A 19369-nucleotide genomic window follows, 5' to 3' on the forward strand; every position below is an offset into this window, starting at 1 on the left:
AACATAAAATCACATACTCATTTCTTTTCCACCAAAAAACTACTTAAAATTTTGAAAACTTTGACTTTCTCCTCCTATCTTGTGATAAGGCTCTTCCTGGTAGAAATATGTTTATCTCCACATATAATAGCTCCAAAAATTAGTGTAATGGCTTTATACATATATGGGTATGCTCTTAAGGGGTATTACCGATGTATGAGTATTTTATTCTTGATCATTGGATCAAATATCTAATGGTTGATATTTATAGTCATTAATTAAATATTAAAAAAATAATATTTCTTATTTTGTTATTCTTAATATTTCTAAAATACATAAAACTATTAATAGAAATAAAAAATTGATACATAGAATTATTATTTAAAAAATAAAACACACTAAAAAAACTAACAAACTATTTTTTTAATTAATAAAAATCATTTTATTAAAGATTAAAAAGAAAAGAAGTGTATATTTATCTTTTTATAAAATTTCTTCAAACTAAAATTTTAAATTGCATTACTGAGAATAAAAAAAATAATTTTAAGCTTTAAGCTTTAAGCTTTAATACATATAAAATGTATAAGATTTTTTCTGAACCTAAAATCTTTAATTTCATAATAATTAACAATCATTTATATGTTTTTATTTTTTTAAAAATACTTGAGCTTACCAAAACTTATAAGAACAAAATCAATGAAGAAAATTTTAACAAAAAAAATGAATGAAGAAAAAAAGTGTCATAAACATTATTGAATAATGACAGTTGCCAACGCAAGAATTTCAGCACAAAAAATTATACTTGACCCCTAGACAAGATTATCATCTTCCAATCCTAAGAATATAAATAATGAACAACACCTTATTAGTTATTTTAGGAGAATGATGCATGGTAATGTCAAAAAAATCATTAGATGATAATAATATTTCTCTAACAATGATACCCTAAGTAAGAACTAAGAAGTATTGCAGCGTTTTATTTTTAAGAGCATGAATAATATTAAGACAATTGGATTCCACAATCAAGCTCTTATTCTCTTAATAAAAAAAAATACATTAATATACATGTAAATGATTAGTTTTACAATAATAAATTATTAATAAACTCACAATTTCATAAAATAATAAAGTAGTAATTTCAATTAATTTTTAAAAATAATTTATAATTTTTTCAAACTATTGGTTGTAATTATTATTTCTAATTTTATAAAAACTAAATATAATTTTTTTTTAAAAAAAATAATTGTTGAAACTTACCATAAAAGGTTATTAGATTGTTACCTTATTAATTTTTTTTAGTGCCCATCAATGGGTATTTTTTATTTTAGTGTAAAATTATGCATTAAAAGTAAAATTTTCCAAATAAAGCATGCGGCGTAACGAGACTAATTAAATGATCAAACCAAACCAAACTAATTCACTCAAAAATAGATTGGTTTGGTTCAAAACTATAATTTATATTTTGTAGTTGTTCTAAATTTTTTTACCGTAATTATTCATTTTTATGGTATATTTTTTACTTTTAATAAATTTATAAGGGAAATTTGAATTTCTATGCATGCATTAGGGGATAATTTTTTTCCCTAAACTAATACTTTTTACATTGAAAATATATATGACCACTTTTCTAAAATTCTAAAAATACCCCTCTCAAAAACTCAAACCCTTTCTCTGTCCTTCCCTCAAACTCTCTCTGCCTCTTTGCCTCTTCGCCCAAAACCCCATCGGAGGAAACCGCCCCCAAGCCTCAACCATCATCTCCTCCTCGTCGAACCACCCACGCATGACGAGCACCACCCACGCCCATCCATACCCATCTCGACCAAACCGCCATCGGCGATCCACCACGCACGCACGCCGGCCGAACACCACCGGAGATCAAAGGCAAACCCAGTCCGATGGATCTGGGTTGAAGGCGGTGGTGAATCTGTGATTTTTGGGTTAGAAAATCCATTTTTTAGGCAAGCCCGATGTAGGTCCAATGCAAGCCCGATGCATCATGATGAAAAAATTGAATCTGGGTTGAAGACAAAGGCCTGATATAGGGCCCGATGGCCAGCCCGATTGCTAGGCCCGATGGCCAGCCCGATGGCTAGCCTAGTGGGCAGCCCGATGGTCAGTCAATTTTTTGGAAAAAAGAGGAAGAGAGAGGGACAGTTGGGAAAAATGGGAGGGGTTTTTTGGAGTTTTGGAAAAAGTTATTCCATTTTACAAATTATGCATAGTATTAGTTTAAGAGACCAATTTATGAGTTTATTAAGCATGAAAATTCGAATTTCCCATTTATAATACATAAATAACAATAAAAAATTATTATCATAACAATATTAAGTCAATATTAATATTCTACCTAAAATTATTTTTAAATATCAATTCATCCAAATATATATATTTTTTGATCTAGTGATTAGAATCACTTATGAATTTACGATGTACAAGCCGCACAAGAATTTTTTCGAATCAAGATAGCTCATTATCTAACCGAAATACATGCTTGTCAAATCATGAACGGCTAAAGTAATCGAGTAACACGAGACAAATTGCCTTTATTTTTGTTATTTGTACAAAAATACCCACTGAAAATGGTGTTAGAGGAAGAGAGAGAATTTTTACAAATAAGTATTTTGAAAACAACTTAAATTTTTGCTTCCTACCTCTAATGGTTGCCGTGTTTTGTATTTTCCTTCATATTCATTGTAAATTTCCTTTTAAAGGAAAAAAAATGACAACTCTGACAATTTACAATTATCATAGTTGTCTCCGCCACGGAACACGAACTCCCAAATACTTTCCTCACGGAATTATTCACTACCACACTCTCTCTCCTTTCCTAGGTTGTTGTTCAATCTTGTTCCATTAAACTCTGACACGTCAGCAGTTCTTGATCTCAATGACGTGGCATCACCATAGCTAGATGATCTTCATCCTTCTCATTCAAATTTGATATTATCACCACGTGGCAACTCTTAATCACTAAACAAAAACCCAAATCTCTTCATTCTTCTCCTTCTTATAATATATGCTCTTTCAATCTTCATTTCTTACCACTAAAAAAAACATTTAATATAAATAAATAAGAAAAACGACAATGGGAAACATAAACGACAATGGCCAAAGTGCCACAAGGCCCATCACCACCACAACCGGTGAAGACTACAAACTCGTGGGTTTCTCTAAGTTCGTCCGTACAAATCCCAAGTCCGACCGTTTCACTGTCAAACGATTCCACCATGTCGAGTTCTGGTGCGGCGACGCTACCAACACCGCTCGCCGATTCTCGTGGGGTCTCGGCATGCCTATTGTAGCCAAGTCTGACCTCTCCACCGGAAACTTCTCTCATGCCTCTTATCTCCTCCGTTCCGGTGACCTTCAATTCCTCTTCACCGCTCCTTATTCTCCCTCCATAACCACAGATTCAAACTCTTCCGCTTCCATACCTACCTTCCACCGCTCCACTTTCCTTTCCTTCTCCGCCGCCCATGGTCTCGCCGTTCGTGCTGTAGCTGTCGAGGTAGACGACGTCGATTTCGCCTTCTCCACTAGCGTTGCTAATGGAGCTATTCCCTCATCTCCTCCGTTAACCCTCGGTGACGGCGCCGTCATTGCTGAGGTAAGGCTTTACGGCGACGTCGTTTTGCGTTACGTCAGTTTCAAAACCCAGCATCCAAATTTCTGTTTTCTTCCTGGTTTTGAGTCCGCGATTGGCGAATCGGTGCCCTTAGATTTCGGAATCCGAAGGCTGGACCACGCTGTGGGAAACGTGCACGAATTGGTGGCAGCGGTTTCGTACGTGAAGGGATTCACGGGTTTTCATGAGTTCGCTGAGTTCACTGCGGAGGACGTTGGGACGAGTGAGAGCGGACTCAATTCGGTTGTTCTGGCGAATAACGACGAGACGGTACTTATTCCGATGAACGAGCCGGTGTACGGAACGAAAAGGAAGAGTCAGATTCAGACATTTCTGGAGCACAACGAAGGGCCTGGGGTTCAGCACTTGGCTCTGGCTAGCGATGACATATTTAATACGCTTAGGGAGATGAGGAAGCGAAGTGGGTTGGGTGGGTTCGAGTTCATGCCTTCACCACCACCAACTTACTATAAGAATCTCAAGAATCGAGCTGGGGATGTGTTGACAGAGACTCAGATTAAAGAGTGTGAGGAATTGGGGATTTTGGTAGATAGGGATGATCAGGGAACTCTGCTCCAAATTTTCACCAAACCACTAGGAGATAGGTAATTTTTTAATCATCTTAAACTTAGTCTTATTAGTTCAAATTATGCAACATTATTATATATGTGTAATGTGTTGTGTAGCATTAGCTAGTAATGTGCCTTAGTTTGGTAACAATCATTTGACTGACTATTTCTTAGTTTGTTGATTCTATGTTAGTTATACTATAGACCCCACTTTCCTATTTTCATAACTATGCATTGGTCTTTATTTAATTTACATATAATGTAAATGCATACCATTGAATCAGAACTATTGTTTGAAATGTGCAGACCGACCATATTCATTGAGATAATACAGAGAGTAGGGTGTATGATGAACGATGATAAGGGGAAGCTGTACCAGAAAGGTGGTTGTGGAGGTTTCGGAAAGGGTAATTTCTCAGAACTCTTCAAATCCATTGAGGAGTATGAGAAGACACTCGAAGCCAAAATCGCGGCCTAAATCATTCAATTCATTCTCATAATAGGCATACTGTAAAGTTTGTTTCTGAAGCCAGTCCGATGCATTCTTTCTTGGCCCATGAAACACAAAAATCATAAATTGTGTCTTATGCCCCACGAACTGAACTTATAGTAATGCAGATGCAAGTACATTCTAATCTTAACAAATATATGTTTGTCTTTTTTTTGATACTCAATGTTTTAGATTTTAGTCTCCTTTGGAGTATAATCTTTTATTGCTATATAATGTGAAAATATCTACTTAGTAACAAGTGAACATGAATATATGCCTTATGGTAATGATTTTGATTTCAAAGGCACCAATGAATTTTTGCAGTAGCAGCAGATCTCAAACAAACTTGGCTAGACTAGTTTTAAGTAAAGTATGTGAGATGATTTGAGCTGTTTTTTGTGAAGGGTGGAAGGCATCCCAAAATACATATTTATTTGCATCAGGGCATGTGAATGGATTGTGTTTGTTGCATAGAAAACTCATCTCAAATGTTCCTGTGCCACAGCATCCAACTTCTGCCTCCTCAAACCCTGCTCATCAAAATCAAAATGCCTTACAATATAAGAAAGTTGTGAAGAATTTTGATGTTCTTAAATATATCTAATTAAATTTAGTTACACAGGGCAAAAGAGGATTGCACTTGCAGTGTAGGAATTATCAAATTCAGTAGAAATTTGAGAATTCATTTTAAACTGCATAGATAGTACAATATGTCACAGAGGAATTTTTGCTAAGAAAGATAAAAGTTTTACTAAATTTACTAAATGAGTTCTAGATTTGTTAAAAGATCAATTTGGACACGATAAAACTATCTTCCAGTAAAATATTGTACTGTATTTGGCAATAAAAATCTTGATGATATATTTCTTACAAATTTTAATATTTAATTAATGTTCTTAATGTTTTATTAAAAATTTAAAATAATAATATTTTGTTAGGGATTTTGCTACTATAAAAAGTCTTATTACTTAATTATTTAATTCTACAATTAAATATAATTATAAAATTAAAAAGAAAAAATTATAAAAATAAATATAAAGCATTTTTGTATCAAACTATATTGTTGAGTGTCAAATTAACATAGAGCAAAATTTTTGCTGACCTATATTTTAGCAATTCAATACCAATTTACATTTTCATTGGATATGATTATATTGTTATCTATAGTAATATTTTTAATTACAATATCACTATTAACTTTAAAAGATATTTTAAATTTATTAATTATTATATATTTACCAAAATTAACACATATATTTTAGATCTTGCACTGATCTAATTGAACAATATGCTTATATAAAACTTATGAGAAATAGGAAAGAACTATGAAAAAGCATAATTATTCATTTGCAAATTGCAGTTAATAAAAAAAGACATACCATATTTGGAAGGACTTGTTATGATGTCTAAAAAGACTGTATAAGCATCTGAGTAGACGATTTGAAGTCCAGGAAAAAACTTGTTCAAATTTGCAACCAAAGTAATGAGTTTCATATTAAACTCCCTAGCCACACTGTTCTTGTCCTCTGCACAAGCATGGTCTTCCAAAATATTTGTGGCTCTCTGTAGTGGCAAACACCCCATTGGAGGAACCCCAGCAAGTGATATTTTCCTAGCCCCAAGAAAATACAATTCCTTAACAAAATTCCAAGCCAGACCTATAAGAAAATCCTCATACTCACTCACTTTACTGAACTCTTTCTGTCTTTTGGGCAATGCATAATAATTCTCAAGGAAATCATTTGTACCAATGCTCACCAAATACAGAGCCTCACTTATTATCACCTCTGCTTTCTCATCACCAATATACCCTCTTAGTTTCTTCTGGTACTCCTTGTAGTATTCCACCTCTTTCCATAGAGGAATTACACCCTGCAAAATTCAATTAATTAACTGTCCCACATCGCTCATGTATGAGTTATTTGTGGGGTTTATATTGATTAATCATAACTTTTCACAAAATAATTTCTTTTAGAGACTTACTAACACATCAGAAGTGGCATTGTCATAGCCTGTACCAGCTGAAGCAAAGCAAACTCCATAAGCAAAATCTGATATGTTATAAGCTGGATCCAAGTATGCAGGTACAATTGGCTTGAGGCCTACCCCCTCGGATATAAAATCCGATGGAAGGCGTCCGTTGCAGAATCTTCCAGTGGGGAAACCGCCGAGGAAATCGCGGCCATAAGGCTTGAAATTGCTTCTGGCTATTGTTGGAATGAAGTTGTTGTTACCTGAGTCCACTGATGAGTCTCCAAACACTATTACTGCTGGGATTTTTTGATGAGTAGTTATTGGTTTGGATACACTTGTTACTACTAATAGTAGTAGTAACAAAAGCCAATATGGAATTATATTTTTATGGCTGTGACAGTATGCCATGTTGTTATTATTTCTTCTAGCCCACAGAAAATATTATTGGCACATGAAAATAGAATTAAAAAGATATAAATTTATAATGTGAAGTTCAGAAAGATTTATGAGAATAAAGTGAAGGGACCTTATTGGGGAAATTTATGAATTTTAGTTGGGATGCTTTTTTTTTTGTTTTGTTTTATTGATGGCTACTCCTATATAGTAGAGTAGTGTGATTAATATTTATGTGAACAACATTGCTAGTTATTGGGTATTAAGGTACATGCTTTTATAATTGGTTAGTAGTTTTTTTTTTTTTTTTTTTTATAATTTTTATTAAATTAAAATAAGTGAGGTTCAACTATTTGAGGCTAGCTCAAGTGACGGTGAAAAGCCTTATCGATGGTAAGTTGCCGGAGTGGAGGGCTCGGGGAGTGTTTGATGCTACCCTCATTCTGCTCCGTGAGCTTCCGAAGTATCGATTGTGTTGGATTCCTCGTTGTTTGAATTCTGGTGCCCATAACTTAGCAGCTTGGGCTGCAACTAATAACTGCTTTAAACTGTTTTTTCTAAGGGAAGTGGCACTTTTTGTTGCCACTATGAACTTTGGTTTTTAGGCCGTTTGCTTTTCAATAAAAGTTTCTGTTATTAATAAAAAAGAGGTTAGCTCAAGTGACTTTAAGAGGGTGCGTATGTGTTGAAGGTCCTGAGTTCGAGTTTTAGATTATACAATGTAATATTTATTTAAATAAAAATAAATGAGATTTAATATTAAATTACAGTAATAATATTATACTTTTTTTTTTTTTTGAATGGAAAATAATTTTATTAACCAACGAAATCAGTTACCAAACAAGGTAACAAGTCGGTAGGAACAGACTCCATACCGAAACGACAACCAGGAAATAATATAGAAGCTCTTGCAAAGTTATGAGCTACCACATTAGCTGATCGCTTAATAAAAATAACAGACACATTTCTTAACTCTTGATAGAGTTGTTTACATTCAGTAATGATTTGGCCAAATAAAGATATCATGTTGATTGAACTTCGGATGGCTTGAACCACCGTCAAACAATCAGTTTCAACAATCGCCTTTTGCCAATTTTTCTGTTTTATCCAACTCAAGGCTTCCCGGACTCCAATTGCCTCTGCAATTTCTGGTGTAGTAGCCCCCATAAAAAAATCAGTTCGGCCTTCTAGTAAGAAACCATGGTGATCACGTGCAACCAATCCTATTCCATAACTGTTTCCACCTTCAAAAAGAGCCGCATCAACATTGATCTTGATACTATTTTCATCAGGAGCGGACCATTGCTCAACCCCATCACCCGTCTGAAGTCCAGACCATGATGTCTCAACACGAGAATTTTGAGCATTTGTCCATTGATCAAGATAACCTTTAGCTAACACAACAATTCCTTCAACCCCCATCACCTTCTTTTGCCAAACATAATCATTTCGGGCTTGCCATATAGCCCAACAAAAGCCTGAAATCAGACCCCTTTTGTTTGTATCCGCACCAGAAAAAACATGAACGCACCAGTCCAAAAAAGTACTGGTATTCGACCAGTTGTGTGTACCAATTCCTACCCGGTCCCATACCATTTTAATCTTGGAGCAGGTCACTAGAGCATGAAGAATTGTCTCTTCGTCAAGGTTGCAAATAGGACAGAGAGAAGACACATTTACTTTCTTTGTTTGAAGTTGACAGAGAGTGGGAAGACAATTTTTTGCAGCCCTCCACATGACATTTTTGATCTTTGGGGGAATTTTGAGTTTCCACAGTGAAGACCAGAACTTGGAGACATCATCTTCATTGTTATCCCAGCTACCATTTTGTTGTTGGAGTAGATTATAGGCACTTTTTACCGAGTAATTACCTGAAGTTTCAGCAGCCCATATTAGTGTATCCGTAGCTACTGTAGGTTGCAAAGGAATGCTTTTGATCAGATTTACTTCCCTATCATCAAAGAAGTCTCTCAATATCTCTAAATCCCAGCCTGTTCCATCTATGTTCATCAAGTTATGCACGGTGGCATGAACCAGATTTGGGTGATACGAAGTGACAAAAGGATTCTCAGTACTAGGCAACCATGGTTCTTCAAGAACACTAATATCTTTGCCATTCCCTACGCACCATCGAACACCTTTGTTAACTAGTTGCTTTGCTTCCCAAACACTACGCCATACAAAACTAGGATTATTACCTAGTGCCGAATTGAGATAGGAATTGTTTGGGAAGTATCTTGCCTTAAAGACTTTTGCAACCAGTGAGTCGGGTTGAGCTATTAGTCTCCAGCCTTGTTTTCCAAGAAGTGCCAAGTTAAAATCTCGCAAATGCCGAAAGCCCATACCTCCCTTCTTCTTGTGCTTACATAATCTATCCCAAGATAGCCAATGAATACCTTTACTCGATTTGTCCGATGATTGCCACCAAAACTTAGTCATGATCTTCTCCATATCTCTTGTGATGTCAAGTGGTAGTAAAAAAACGCTCATTGCATAACTTGGAAGTGATTGAGCAACTGTTTTGATTAGTATCTCTTTTCCTGCCCTTGATAAGAATTTAGTTTCCCACCCTTGAATCCGTTTTCGAACTCTTTCTTTTAGATAGCCCAGAACAGCGGACTTATTACGAGACATGGTGCTAGGCAAACCCAGGTACAAACTATTGGCTCCCGCTATAGTCATACCAAGCAAATTACTTATATCCTCCCGAATCATCGAAGTTGTATTTGTGCTGAAAAAGATTGAGGATTTGGAGTAATTCACCTTTTGTCCTGAAGCCAATTCAAACTTGCTCAGCAATTCCTGAATTCTTGTTGCCTCAGTCCGTGTAGCTTTACAGTAAAGATAGCTATCATCAGCAAATAGCATGTGAGAAATCCTCGGCGCTCCGTTAGCCACTTTGCAACCATGTAAAAGACCTCTGTTTTCATACTTCCGAAGTAAAGCGGATAGCCCCTCAGCACACAGTATGAACAAATAAGGGGACAACGGGTCTCCCTGTCTTATGCCCCGGGAAGGCACAATTGGTCCCACCTCATGACTCCCGTGGACTATCGTATAACAAGCAGAGGAAACACATTTCAGCAGTAGTCGAGTCCACCAATCCTCAAAGCCCAATTTTCGAAGTATAGACTCAAGAAAAGTCCATTCTATTCTGTCGTAAGCCTTGCTCATGTCAAGCTTGAGTGCCATGAAACCTTCTTTGCCTTTTCTCTTTCTTTTTAGATAGTGTAACACCTCAAAAGAAATCAAAACGTTATCAGATATAAGCCTTCCAGGGATAAAAGCACTTTGGTTTTCAGCAACAATTTTGTTCATAAAAGGCTTCATACGATTGACCACTACTTTTGTTATGATTTTGTATAAAACATTACATAAAGCAATTGGTCGCAGTTGAGTCATATCCTCAGGCTTTCTAGTCTTGGGAATTAATACAATGTTAGCATCCCCACAACCTGCTTCGAATTCACCTGTAGTAAAGAACTTTTGAACAGTCTTCACTACATCTTTGCCTAAAAAAGACCAACACTTTTGATAAAAGGCTGGCGTCATACCGTCGGGACCCGGGCTTTTATCTGGATGCATTTGAAAGACTGCTTTTTTGACTTCTTCTTCAGTAACAGGTTGTCGAAATTCAAAGTGGGCCATCTCAGGAATAATCGCATCCACACAGTCAATAACTTCTTGACAAGAGTCCCCTGAAGCTTGGAACAGATTGTTGAAATAATTAGCTATTACAGTCGGTAGTTGGTTGTCCCATTCAACCCAATTACCCTGGTTGTTTTTGAGTCTGATAATCTGGTTCTGCTTCTTCCGAGTGGTCGCAGTTTTATGGAAATAGCTACTATTTTGATCTCCTTCTTTTAACCAGAGCTGCTTCGACCTTTGTTTCCAGAAAGTTTCTCTTTGATCAAGCACTTTAAAGAGTGCTTTTTTAGCTTCACTGTACTTCTGGACTGAAATAGCATCTCTCTTTGACTTCAAACTTGCTAACTCCGCTTTACATCTGCGAATTCTTAGTTTAAAGTTTCCAGTGATCTCCTTACCCCAAATACTCAATTTTTCAGCACATAGAGAGAGTTTTCCTGAAAGATTGCTATTAGTATTTTGATTCCAACAATCTTTAATAATCTCAAAACAAACCGGTTCCTTGAGCCAGGCATTTTCGAACTTGAACTTGCGATTAGGAGTGAATTCGTGTTTAATTTCAGGTTCTAACAGAATGGGACAATGGTCAGATGAGGAGATCTCCAAATTAAAGAGTACAACAAGAGGAAAAACCTGGAGAAAACGATTGTTCACTAGAGCTCTGTCAAGTCGAACTTCCACCCAAGTAGTCGTGCCCCTGCCTTTTTCCCAGGTAAAAGGGTGTCCCGTGAGGTCTAAATCATGAAGATGACAGTCATTCAAGGTTTGTTGGAAGCCAGAAATTAATTGTTGAGGATACCTTCTGCCTCCCTTCTTGTCTTCTTGTCGAATTACATTGTTTAAATCGCCGATGACACACCATGGTAGGTTTGAGTCTCTAGCCAAAAATCGAAGCAGGTCCCAAGTGAGGTGTCTTCGGTTTCGAACTGGTTCCCCATAAACCCCAGTCAACCTCCAGTCGCCTTTCTCTGCTGAGTGCACCATTAAGTCGATATGGTTATTAGAATAACCCAGGATACTCCCTTCCTCTTGATGTTTCCACAGTAAAGCAAGGCCCCCTGAATTCCCTTGGGCCTCAACAAAAAACTTTCCTTCAAAATCTAGCATTCGGCCAATCCTTTCCATTTTAATTTTATCACCTTTTGTTTCACATAAGAAGATAAAATTGGGTTTCTTTTGAGTGACAATCTCTTTAAGGAACTGAATAGCCCGTTGGTTCCCAAGCCCACGGCAATTCCAACTTAGGACATTCATAATTCTCGGCGGGCCTGTGAACCAGAACCCGCCCCAAAACAGTTTTTTGTGAGCCCAAAAACCTCAGCACCTATTTCCATATCTACCACCTCTGTTATTCCAGTGGTATTATTGAAATCCACATTAAAACTATTATTGCTACTTGCTTCCAGCGGCCCATGTATGTTGTCAAGGCCCATTCTCCTTTTTTTATTTTCTAATACAATAAGTGCCTCCTCAGTGTTGACTTGCTTTGCCTTGTCACGATTTCCTTGTATATCAACTACTCCTCTGGGACCAGCTCTCTCTTTATTATTCAAATTCTGCATTAATTGGAGATCCCCTCTAATCGTTATTTCCGTATTCACAGTTCTTGATTGACTCAATTCACCTCCTTGATTCTTGGTGTTTAATTCACCATGATGACCGGTTGCTGATTGTGTGCAATCTTGAGCTGTCGCTGCACCATGATTGTTGGGAATTACCGTTGATGGGTTGCCGGAGGAGGTACTGCCACCGCCTCTGTTCATAACTCCGGATCGCAGCCATTTTGCTCCTGCTGTATAATTCCTTCTCCGTGGTGCTGCCTTCATCTCCAAGCTAAAGGGCTTCTCAATTTGATCAATTGGGGTGTCAAAGAGTTTCTCGCAAAATCTCTCTGTATGTCCGAGAATCCCACAAATGAAACAAAAGGTAGGGAGATCTTCATATTTGAAATGGGCATAACAGAACTGACCACCCTGCTTTTCCACCTTCTTCTTTCGTTTTAATGGACAATCGATGTTAATTTTTACTCTGATACGAAGATAGTCTCTCCAGACTCCTATAAAGTTATTCGGATCAGCCTTTACAAATGTACCAAGGTAGTTACCAAGTCCCTTAATCACACGATCAGTCATGAAACCCGTAGACAACTGATGTAGTTGCACCCAGATTTCGAGTTTGTTCAGAACTACCATTCTAGGATTTTCTCCTTGTTTCAGTCTCTCAAAAATCAGCGGGATACGATCAAAAGTCCATGGGCTGCCTTCCATCACTCTTTCAATGTCCACCTCATGATAAAATTGGAAGAGATATAGATTGTTGTCCAGTTCTTTAACATACATTCCCCTTCCTGGCTGCCACAATTGTGCCATTTTGTTCTGCATTGCTTGAAAGTCTATTGATCGGTACGTAAGGAAACGCCCAACCAAACACCATCTATCATCTATCTCAACCAGTTCTTCATTTCCCCCTTCAAATAGCAGTCCCTCTTCTTCATCATCTTCCATATTAATGGCTGCATATTGTTCTTCTAAGTTGTTCATCCTTGTAACCAAAAAATCCACCAATCGAAAATGATAACACTTGATTCAAATTTCACCAAAACAGAATACTGACAAAAACTCTTATACCATGACAAAATACACGTACCATGACAAACACTCAAACCATGTCAAAAGACAAGACTTTTTATAATATTATACTTTTAGTAATTCTCTTATATGAATCATTTTTTACTGTGCTTTATGATACTCTAATAATATTATTATTAATGGAATTGATAATGACATGTTATTAATTCAATTCAATATTGAATTTCATAATTTTTTATTTAATAAGTAACATTAAAACTTATTGACCACTCCTCTGTGTAAGATTTATACTAAATTTAGTTAAAAACAAAGGAATCAGTATTATATATGACCTTAATGCATTTGTTGCAATTTATCTTAGACAAAAATACTTAATTTTATTGAAAATATATAAAAATTATTAAATAAAAAAGTTAAAAAATTGTAAAACACGTTAATTCATTAATGTAGCAAAATACTAAATATATGTATATATATTTATTGTTACCTAAATTTAAGATAAAGTATAACATGATTTAAATTTGACACATATTAATTACATTAATATTAATTATTTATCGAAAGTGTTGTAAAACGATAGTAACACACCACTTTAATAGCACTCCAATCAAAATTCTTACGTATTATTTTATCTAGTGTTGGACATTTTTAACAGCGTTTCAATTTCTATTTTTATTATAAATATAAAATATGAGAAATGTTAAAAAACACTAATAATATTTTTTGACATGTCATATTATTATTAGTACATATTTAATTTTATATAATTTAATAAAAACATTTGTATAGACCACATTTTAATGGTAGACACCGTTAGTGCTTGGTGTATTGAATTGACTAAAATGTGCACGCATAAATTTATATGTAAGGAGAGAACCAATAATAGGGAAAAGAAAAGAAGAAATATCTTCAACCGAAATATTAGTTATTAGTCGGCTGTATTGGAATTTAATGGTACAATAAATGTTCTTAGATGATGAATTGGACAAGTTAGTGGCATTTATTTGTATTGAATAATATAATCTCTCCCATACCATGGAGTGTTTACAGCTTCAAATGTTATAAAAATGGTGGATTGTAACTGTGTAACATGAGTGATATATTTTTTTTTTTATTTTTGAACAATAACATGTGTGATAATTTGAGATTATAAGTTTTACTATTTTTATTAATTGATTTTTTTAAAAAAATTACAAAACAAAATTTATTGTCTATTCGATATGGATAATATGTCTATCTGGCAACTACCCTACTATTGTGAGCATATTAATAGATCTTCCATCTTTCAAATACAACATAATATCTTGTTTAATTGAATGTCTTATTTTCATGTCTTTCAAAATAAATATATAAATAAAATAAAATAATGAAAAGAAATTTACAAAATTTAAGCTACTAGTTGACTTAATTTTAAAAAAAAATATTAACAGCAAACCTACTTTAATTATACATTTTATTACACTTAACTCTACAAATTAATATTTTTAGGAAAAACTCTCTAAATTGCTATTCTGTTTTGCTCTTTACTTCTCCGCTTATTTTTTTTAAAAAAAATTAAATGCTAAAATAAATTGCTGAAGTATACACAAATATACACGTGACATAAATGATTTTAAAAATAAAATTAAAATTTTTATAAAATTTAAAAATAAAACTTTTTTTTTTCCAATTTTTCTTTTCCTTTTTCATTTGAACAATCTCTTAAATTTCTTCTTGTCCAAAAACTGAAAATTTGAACACCAATTACTTACTCAAGGGAGACATTATCCCCAATAATCCTAAGTGCTCCAGTGAAAAGATCTAAACTTAAACCACCAAATATATATAGATAAATATATATTTTGAGTTTTTCTGTTATCCGTGTTTCTAGTAAGAAATACGTGAACATAAGACAATTACTTAAAGTCCATCAGTGGGCCCTAAGCGATAAAAATTGGACCAAGTCCAATATCAACCTAGCCTTTCGAGAAGACACACTTGCATTACTCAATCAGGCGGGTCTCCGTGCCAAGTGTAGCCTTTATATGACATCTATTATTTCATAATAATCGCTGCCATATAAGAGCTGATCCGGGCTTAGACAGGTTCTTATGATGTCAGTTAACTGTTTCATAATAACTTAGCGATTTTTGGAACGACAACGATTGTAAATTTCTCCAAAACCATCTCTAAAAGGCCGAAAAAACCGTCTCTAAAAACCTTTTTATAGTAGTTAAATTTTGAATTTAGGCAAAGCTGCTGTTTTCTTCTTCTTCTTCAAAATAGTAATGAAAATTAGATGCATTAAGAATAGTATATATATGATGTAGGAAATCCATATATACCCTATCATATGAGAAACGAAGAAGTTAGTTATTCATACATAGATAGGATGTATAGGAAATTAATTACACTATACATTTACATTGCTAGCTCACACCTTTATTATTTTTAATTAATTGTATTTACTAAAAAGTGCTACAACCACGCCTGCACCTTTTCTTTTTATTATCTAATTTTAATTACAGTAATGTTGTCACGATGTAATTAATAAAATTTTGCATTTTTTCTAATTATTCTGTACTGTGTTTTCTATTTATATGTTGAGTACTTTGTTTTTTCTTTCTCTTAAGATTAATTTGTGGTGTTAGTACCAATAACGTGTTTAATTAGAAATCGATCTAACAGAAATTGTTGGACTAATAAGGCCTAATCATCAAAGCATGCATGTATGGTTAATAGTATATGTACAAGGACTAATCAATGGTTTATTTAGTAATGTATTTAATTATGAGTCCAAGTCTGACTTCGACACATATATAAATATAATTGGGAATTTGACGTAAGTAGTTGTAATAATTAATTGTACATATGGGAAGTAGTTAGGCCAATTCTTACAACTAGAAAGAAACAAACTAATTAGCATTGCTATTGCTATTGCTATTGCTATTTAATGTATCAACTTCACATACCTAATATTATATTATATGATATTATACCAGTACAATGCTTTATTGTTAGGAAAAGGTTGATAAAATATTTAATTTCTAGGAGAGGTTTGATAAAATATATGTGTATTAGGGGAGATATAGCATTGCTGGGAATGGTCTTAATTAATAAATGAGGGTGGTGATGATGAGTGATCAGCCACGGAATTAGGAAAGAAAAGTGTTCTAGTTAAAATAGTATTTATGAATTATTATGATTGCAAAACGACTATAAATTACATTGTGTGATCATAAATAGTTATTATGATCGTAAAATCATAAATTTACATTGTGTGACCATCATAGTTTTGGATAGAATAAATTATTAAGTAAAATTGTTTTATAAATTTTGTATTTGACATTGTTAGTTAGACAAATTTCATCTAGAGCAGAAGAAATGCTAAACAAATAATATTTTTTATTTAAGTTTGTTTTATATTCTCCTTAACAATATACAGCTATCATAGTATCATTTAACATCTCCCCCCAAAAAATATCATTTCATTTATAATAAAATAAGAAAATGTTGGTAGTGATAGTATCAGACAAGCTCTCAGGAAATAATATCATTCTTATTTGGAAAAATTGTAGTATAAGTTTTTAAAAACTTATAGTTGATGCAAATAAGTCATTGTTATAGTACGGATTTTTTACTTAAAAATACGATTACAGTCTCGTATAAAATTCACGTGAATTCAGTTTCCAATGAAAAGGATGACGTGTTAATATGTAGCTCCTATAGAGGTTACCTTACTTGATGAGAACTCGCGAGATAATGCGATCGAGACAAAGTCTATTGAAATTTGAACCTGTAATAAAAAAAGATGTATTATAAGTCCTTACCAATATACCAAAAGATTATTTTAATTTGTATAAATTAGCTTTTATAATTTTATTTAAATATAAGAAGTGATATAAATGGAAATTGATATTGCACATTTTATTGTAGTAGAATTAACAAATACATTCTAAACATTAATTTTAATACTTAACATAAGAATTTTATTAATTTATTTTAAGTAAAACAACTAAATAAAACAGAAACAGTTTAATAAAAAAAGTGCATTATAAAGAATTTAGTATACAAAATAGTATTTTTAAGACAAAATGATTGGACAAAATAAATAGAAATAAATTAGGAAACTTAATTACGTTCATAAATCAAGAGAAATGAAAACGGAAACTAGTTAGGTTTTCTCTTTTCTCCGTGTAAATCTATTCACAAAATTTAGGGGTATGATCGAGATTTACATGCTTGAATATTTAGAAAAAATATCCTTAAAGATATTCTAGTCTCATTTACTCTGATCGGTTCATGCGAGCTGCTGATTGCAAAATGAATGTTAGTCGTATGGTGTAACATATCTTGTCCGGATATTCCAACTTCATCAAACCAATTGAAATCAATCACTCTAGAAGGTACACCATGAAAGGAATTACTCGTTTAGATTAGGAAATCCTCCCCATGTGTCACCCAAATTAATATCACGTCACTCAATCTAAAAATTGGGAATACATTGTAACCAATAATGTAACCAACTTAACTATTATCACCACAAATTACTCTTATAAATGTTACACTTCCACACCGAGACTTGAGTAGTGACAAGCCAGCCCATACATTTTTGCTGCTCTTATTTCATTTTCACTCACATATTATTTCATCACTTTCTCATTTTTTTGAGTTCGAATAATCTTATTAATCGGACAAAAGTAGGAGGAAAAGCAACTTGAGAAAGAGAGAAAGTAATGAAATTACCTATTATATAATAATAACTCTATGTATATACGAATAATAATCATCACAAATAATTAACAAAAATAATCACTTGTGAGTTATCAATTATAACTAAAAATTATAAATCAAATAGCATAGATAGAATTAACTTCAGTCTCAGAATCCGAGTGATGATGATGACAATGGTGTGATCCTCCAACCCTTTTCTCCTTCTTCCTCACTTTACGAAAACGCTTAGACTTAACAACATAATAAGTCATGGTGCCAAGCACACCCACCATCGTCACAGTACCCCCAAGAATCGCAGCGCACCTATTGCATCGACCAACCACTATATACGCCGAAGAAATAAAGGCAGGCCAACCACATCAACTTGTTTATCACTTCAATCACTCTTCTCTCGGCCTTGGTCTCCCCTCTAACCACCGTGATTTGTACTAACACAACAGCCAATGACGTGAACAATGCAATTGCATTGAATATGAAGAATATCTTAAACGACGTGGTGTTCACCATCACCGCCATTCCAGAGTCGTCGTCGCCTCTAGGAACGGTGAAGATAGCGGCAAAAGCCGCTGTTGCAAAGAGGACAACCACAACTGTGACTGAGTGGCGTTGTTGATTCCTGCCCTGTGCAGTTTGCGAAGCTCTTTGGCGCGTTTTTGTTGGTTTTTCGGGTTTGTTCTAGCTGGATGTGTACGTCCTTTTTGATCTGTGTCACTGTTTTTCTTAGCTCGTCTCGCGGTTGGTTGAGCTCGTTGGCTTTTACGCCGCCATATCGAGCTAGAGTTTCCTTTACTAGTGATGTTTCTTCGCATAGTGTAAGGCCTTCGGCTATGTCGAAGGCAGTTTTGTGCTCTCTTGTTAAGGCGTTTACGTTTGTATCTGGCAGGGATAACAACTCACTCACTATCTGCAAACCCATTATATATAATCATTATTAATTAATTAGGTGATGTAAATATCAGAATTAATATTTATATTCTTAGAAACTATTTAGAAATGTGATATATTGGAATATATTATTTTACATAGATTAAATGTAAAAAGTAAAAGTACTCAACAATATATAACAACATGGCATACACTCTCATCACCAATTAGTTTTGAGATGAAATCCTAACATGGTATCAGAGCCAGCTAACGGATTTTCAATCCACACCTATCCATATGATTAGCCAACCGCACGAGATTCAGATGGTGCAAAGACGCTTAAAATCCGAACAAAAATAAGCTAGCAAATAGCATAACTTGTGATAAGGTGATTTAAGATTGGTGAGTAAAATTAGCCACCATCTTAAGGGGATATTAGAGAATATTGTCCCACATAGACTAATAATTTAAAATTAAAAATATTAAGCCATATATAAGAACATCAATTAATTACACATACTTA

The 19369-nt window shown here is 34.2% G+C and overlaps 2 protein-coding genes and 1 pseudogene across 2 annotated transcripts; 1 reads left to right on the forward strand and 2 right to left on the reverse strand.

Annotated features, from left to right (window-relative positions):
* The first annotated feature begins 2502 nt into the window (after window positions 1-2502).
* Window positions 2503-4969, forward strand: LOC115699138 (4-hydroxyphenylpyruvate dioxygenase). Its single transcript, XM_030626384.2, has 2 exons — window positions 2503-4212; window positions 4483-4969. The coding sequence occupies exons 1-2, from the start codon at window positions 3068-3070 to the stop codon at window positions 4652-4654; spliced, it is 1317 nt and encodes a 438-aa protein (XP_030482244.2). The 5' UTR covers window positions 2503-3067; the 3' UTR covers window positions 4655-4969.
* Window positions 4853-7212, reverse strand: LOC115699139 (GDSL esterase/lipase At2g04570). Its single transcript, XM_030626385.2, has 3 exons — window positions 6650-7212; window positions 6046-6538; window positions 4853-5196 (listed from the first exon to the last, which is right to left on the reverse strand). Exons 1-3 carry the CDS (start codon window positions 7046-7048, stop codon window positions 5003-5005), a joined length of 1086 nt encoding a protein of 361 aa, XP_030482245.2. The 5' UTR covers window positions 7049-7212; the 3' UTR covers window positions 4853-5002.
* Window positions 7213-17789: 10577 nt separating this feature from the next.
* LOC115700335 (ankyrin repeat-containing protein NPR4-like) lies at window positions 17790-19088 on the reverse strand (annotated as a pseudogene).
* Between the last annotated feature and the right edge of the window lie 281 nt (window positions 19089-19369).

Source organism: Cannabis sativa, chromosome 8, assembly GCF_029168945.1.
Source record: "Cannabis sativa cultivar Pink pepper isolate KNU-18-1 chromosome 8, ASM2916894v1, whole genome shotgun sequence".
Taxonomy (NCBI): Eukaryota; Viridiplantae; Streptophyta; class Magnoliopsida; order Rosales; family Cannabaceae; genus Cannabis; species Cannabis sativa.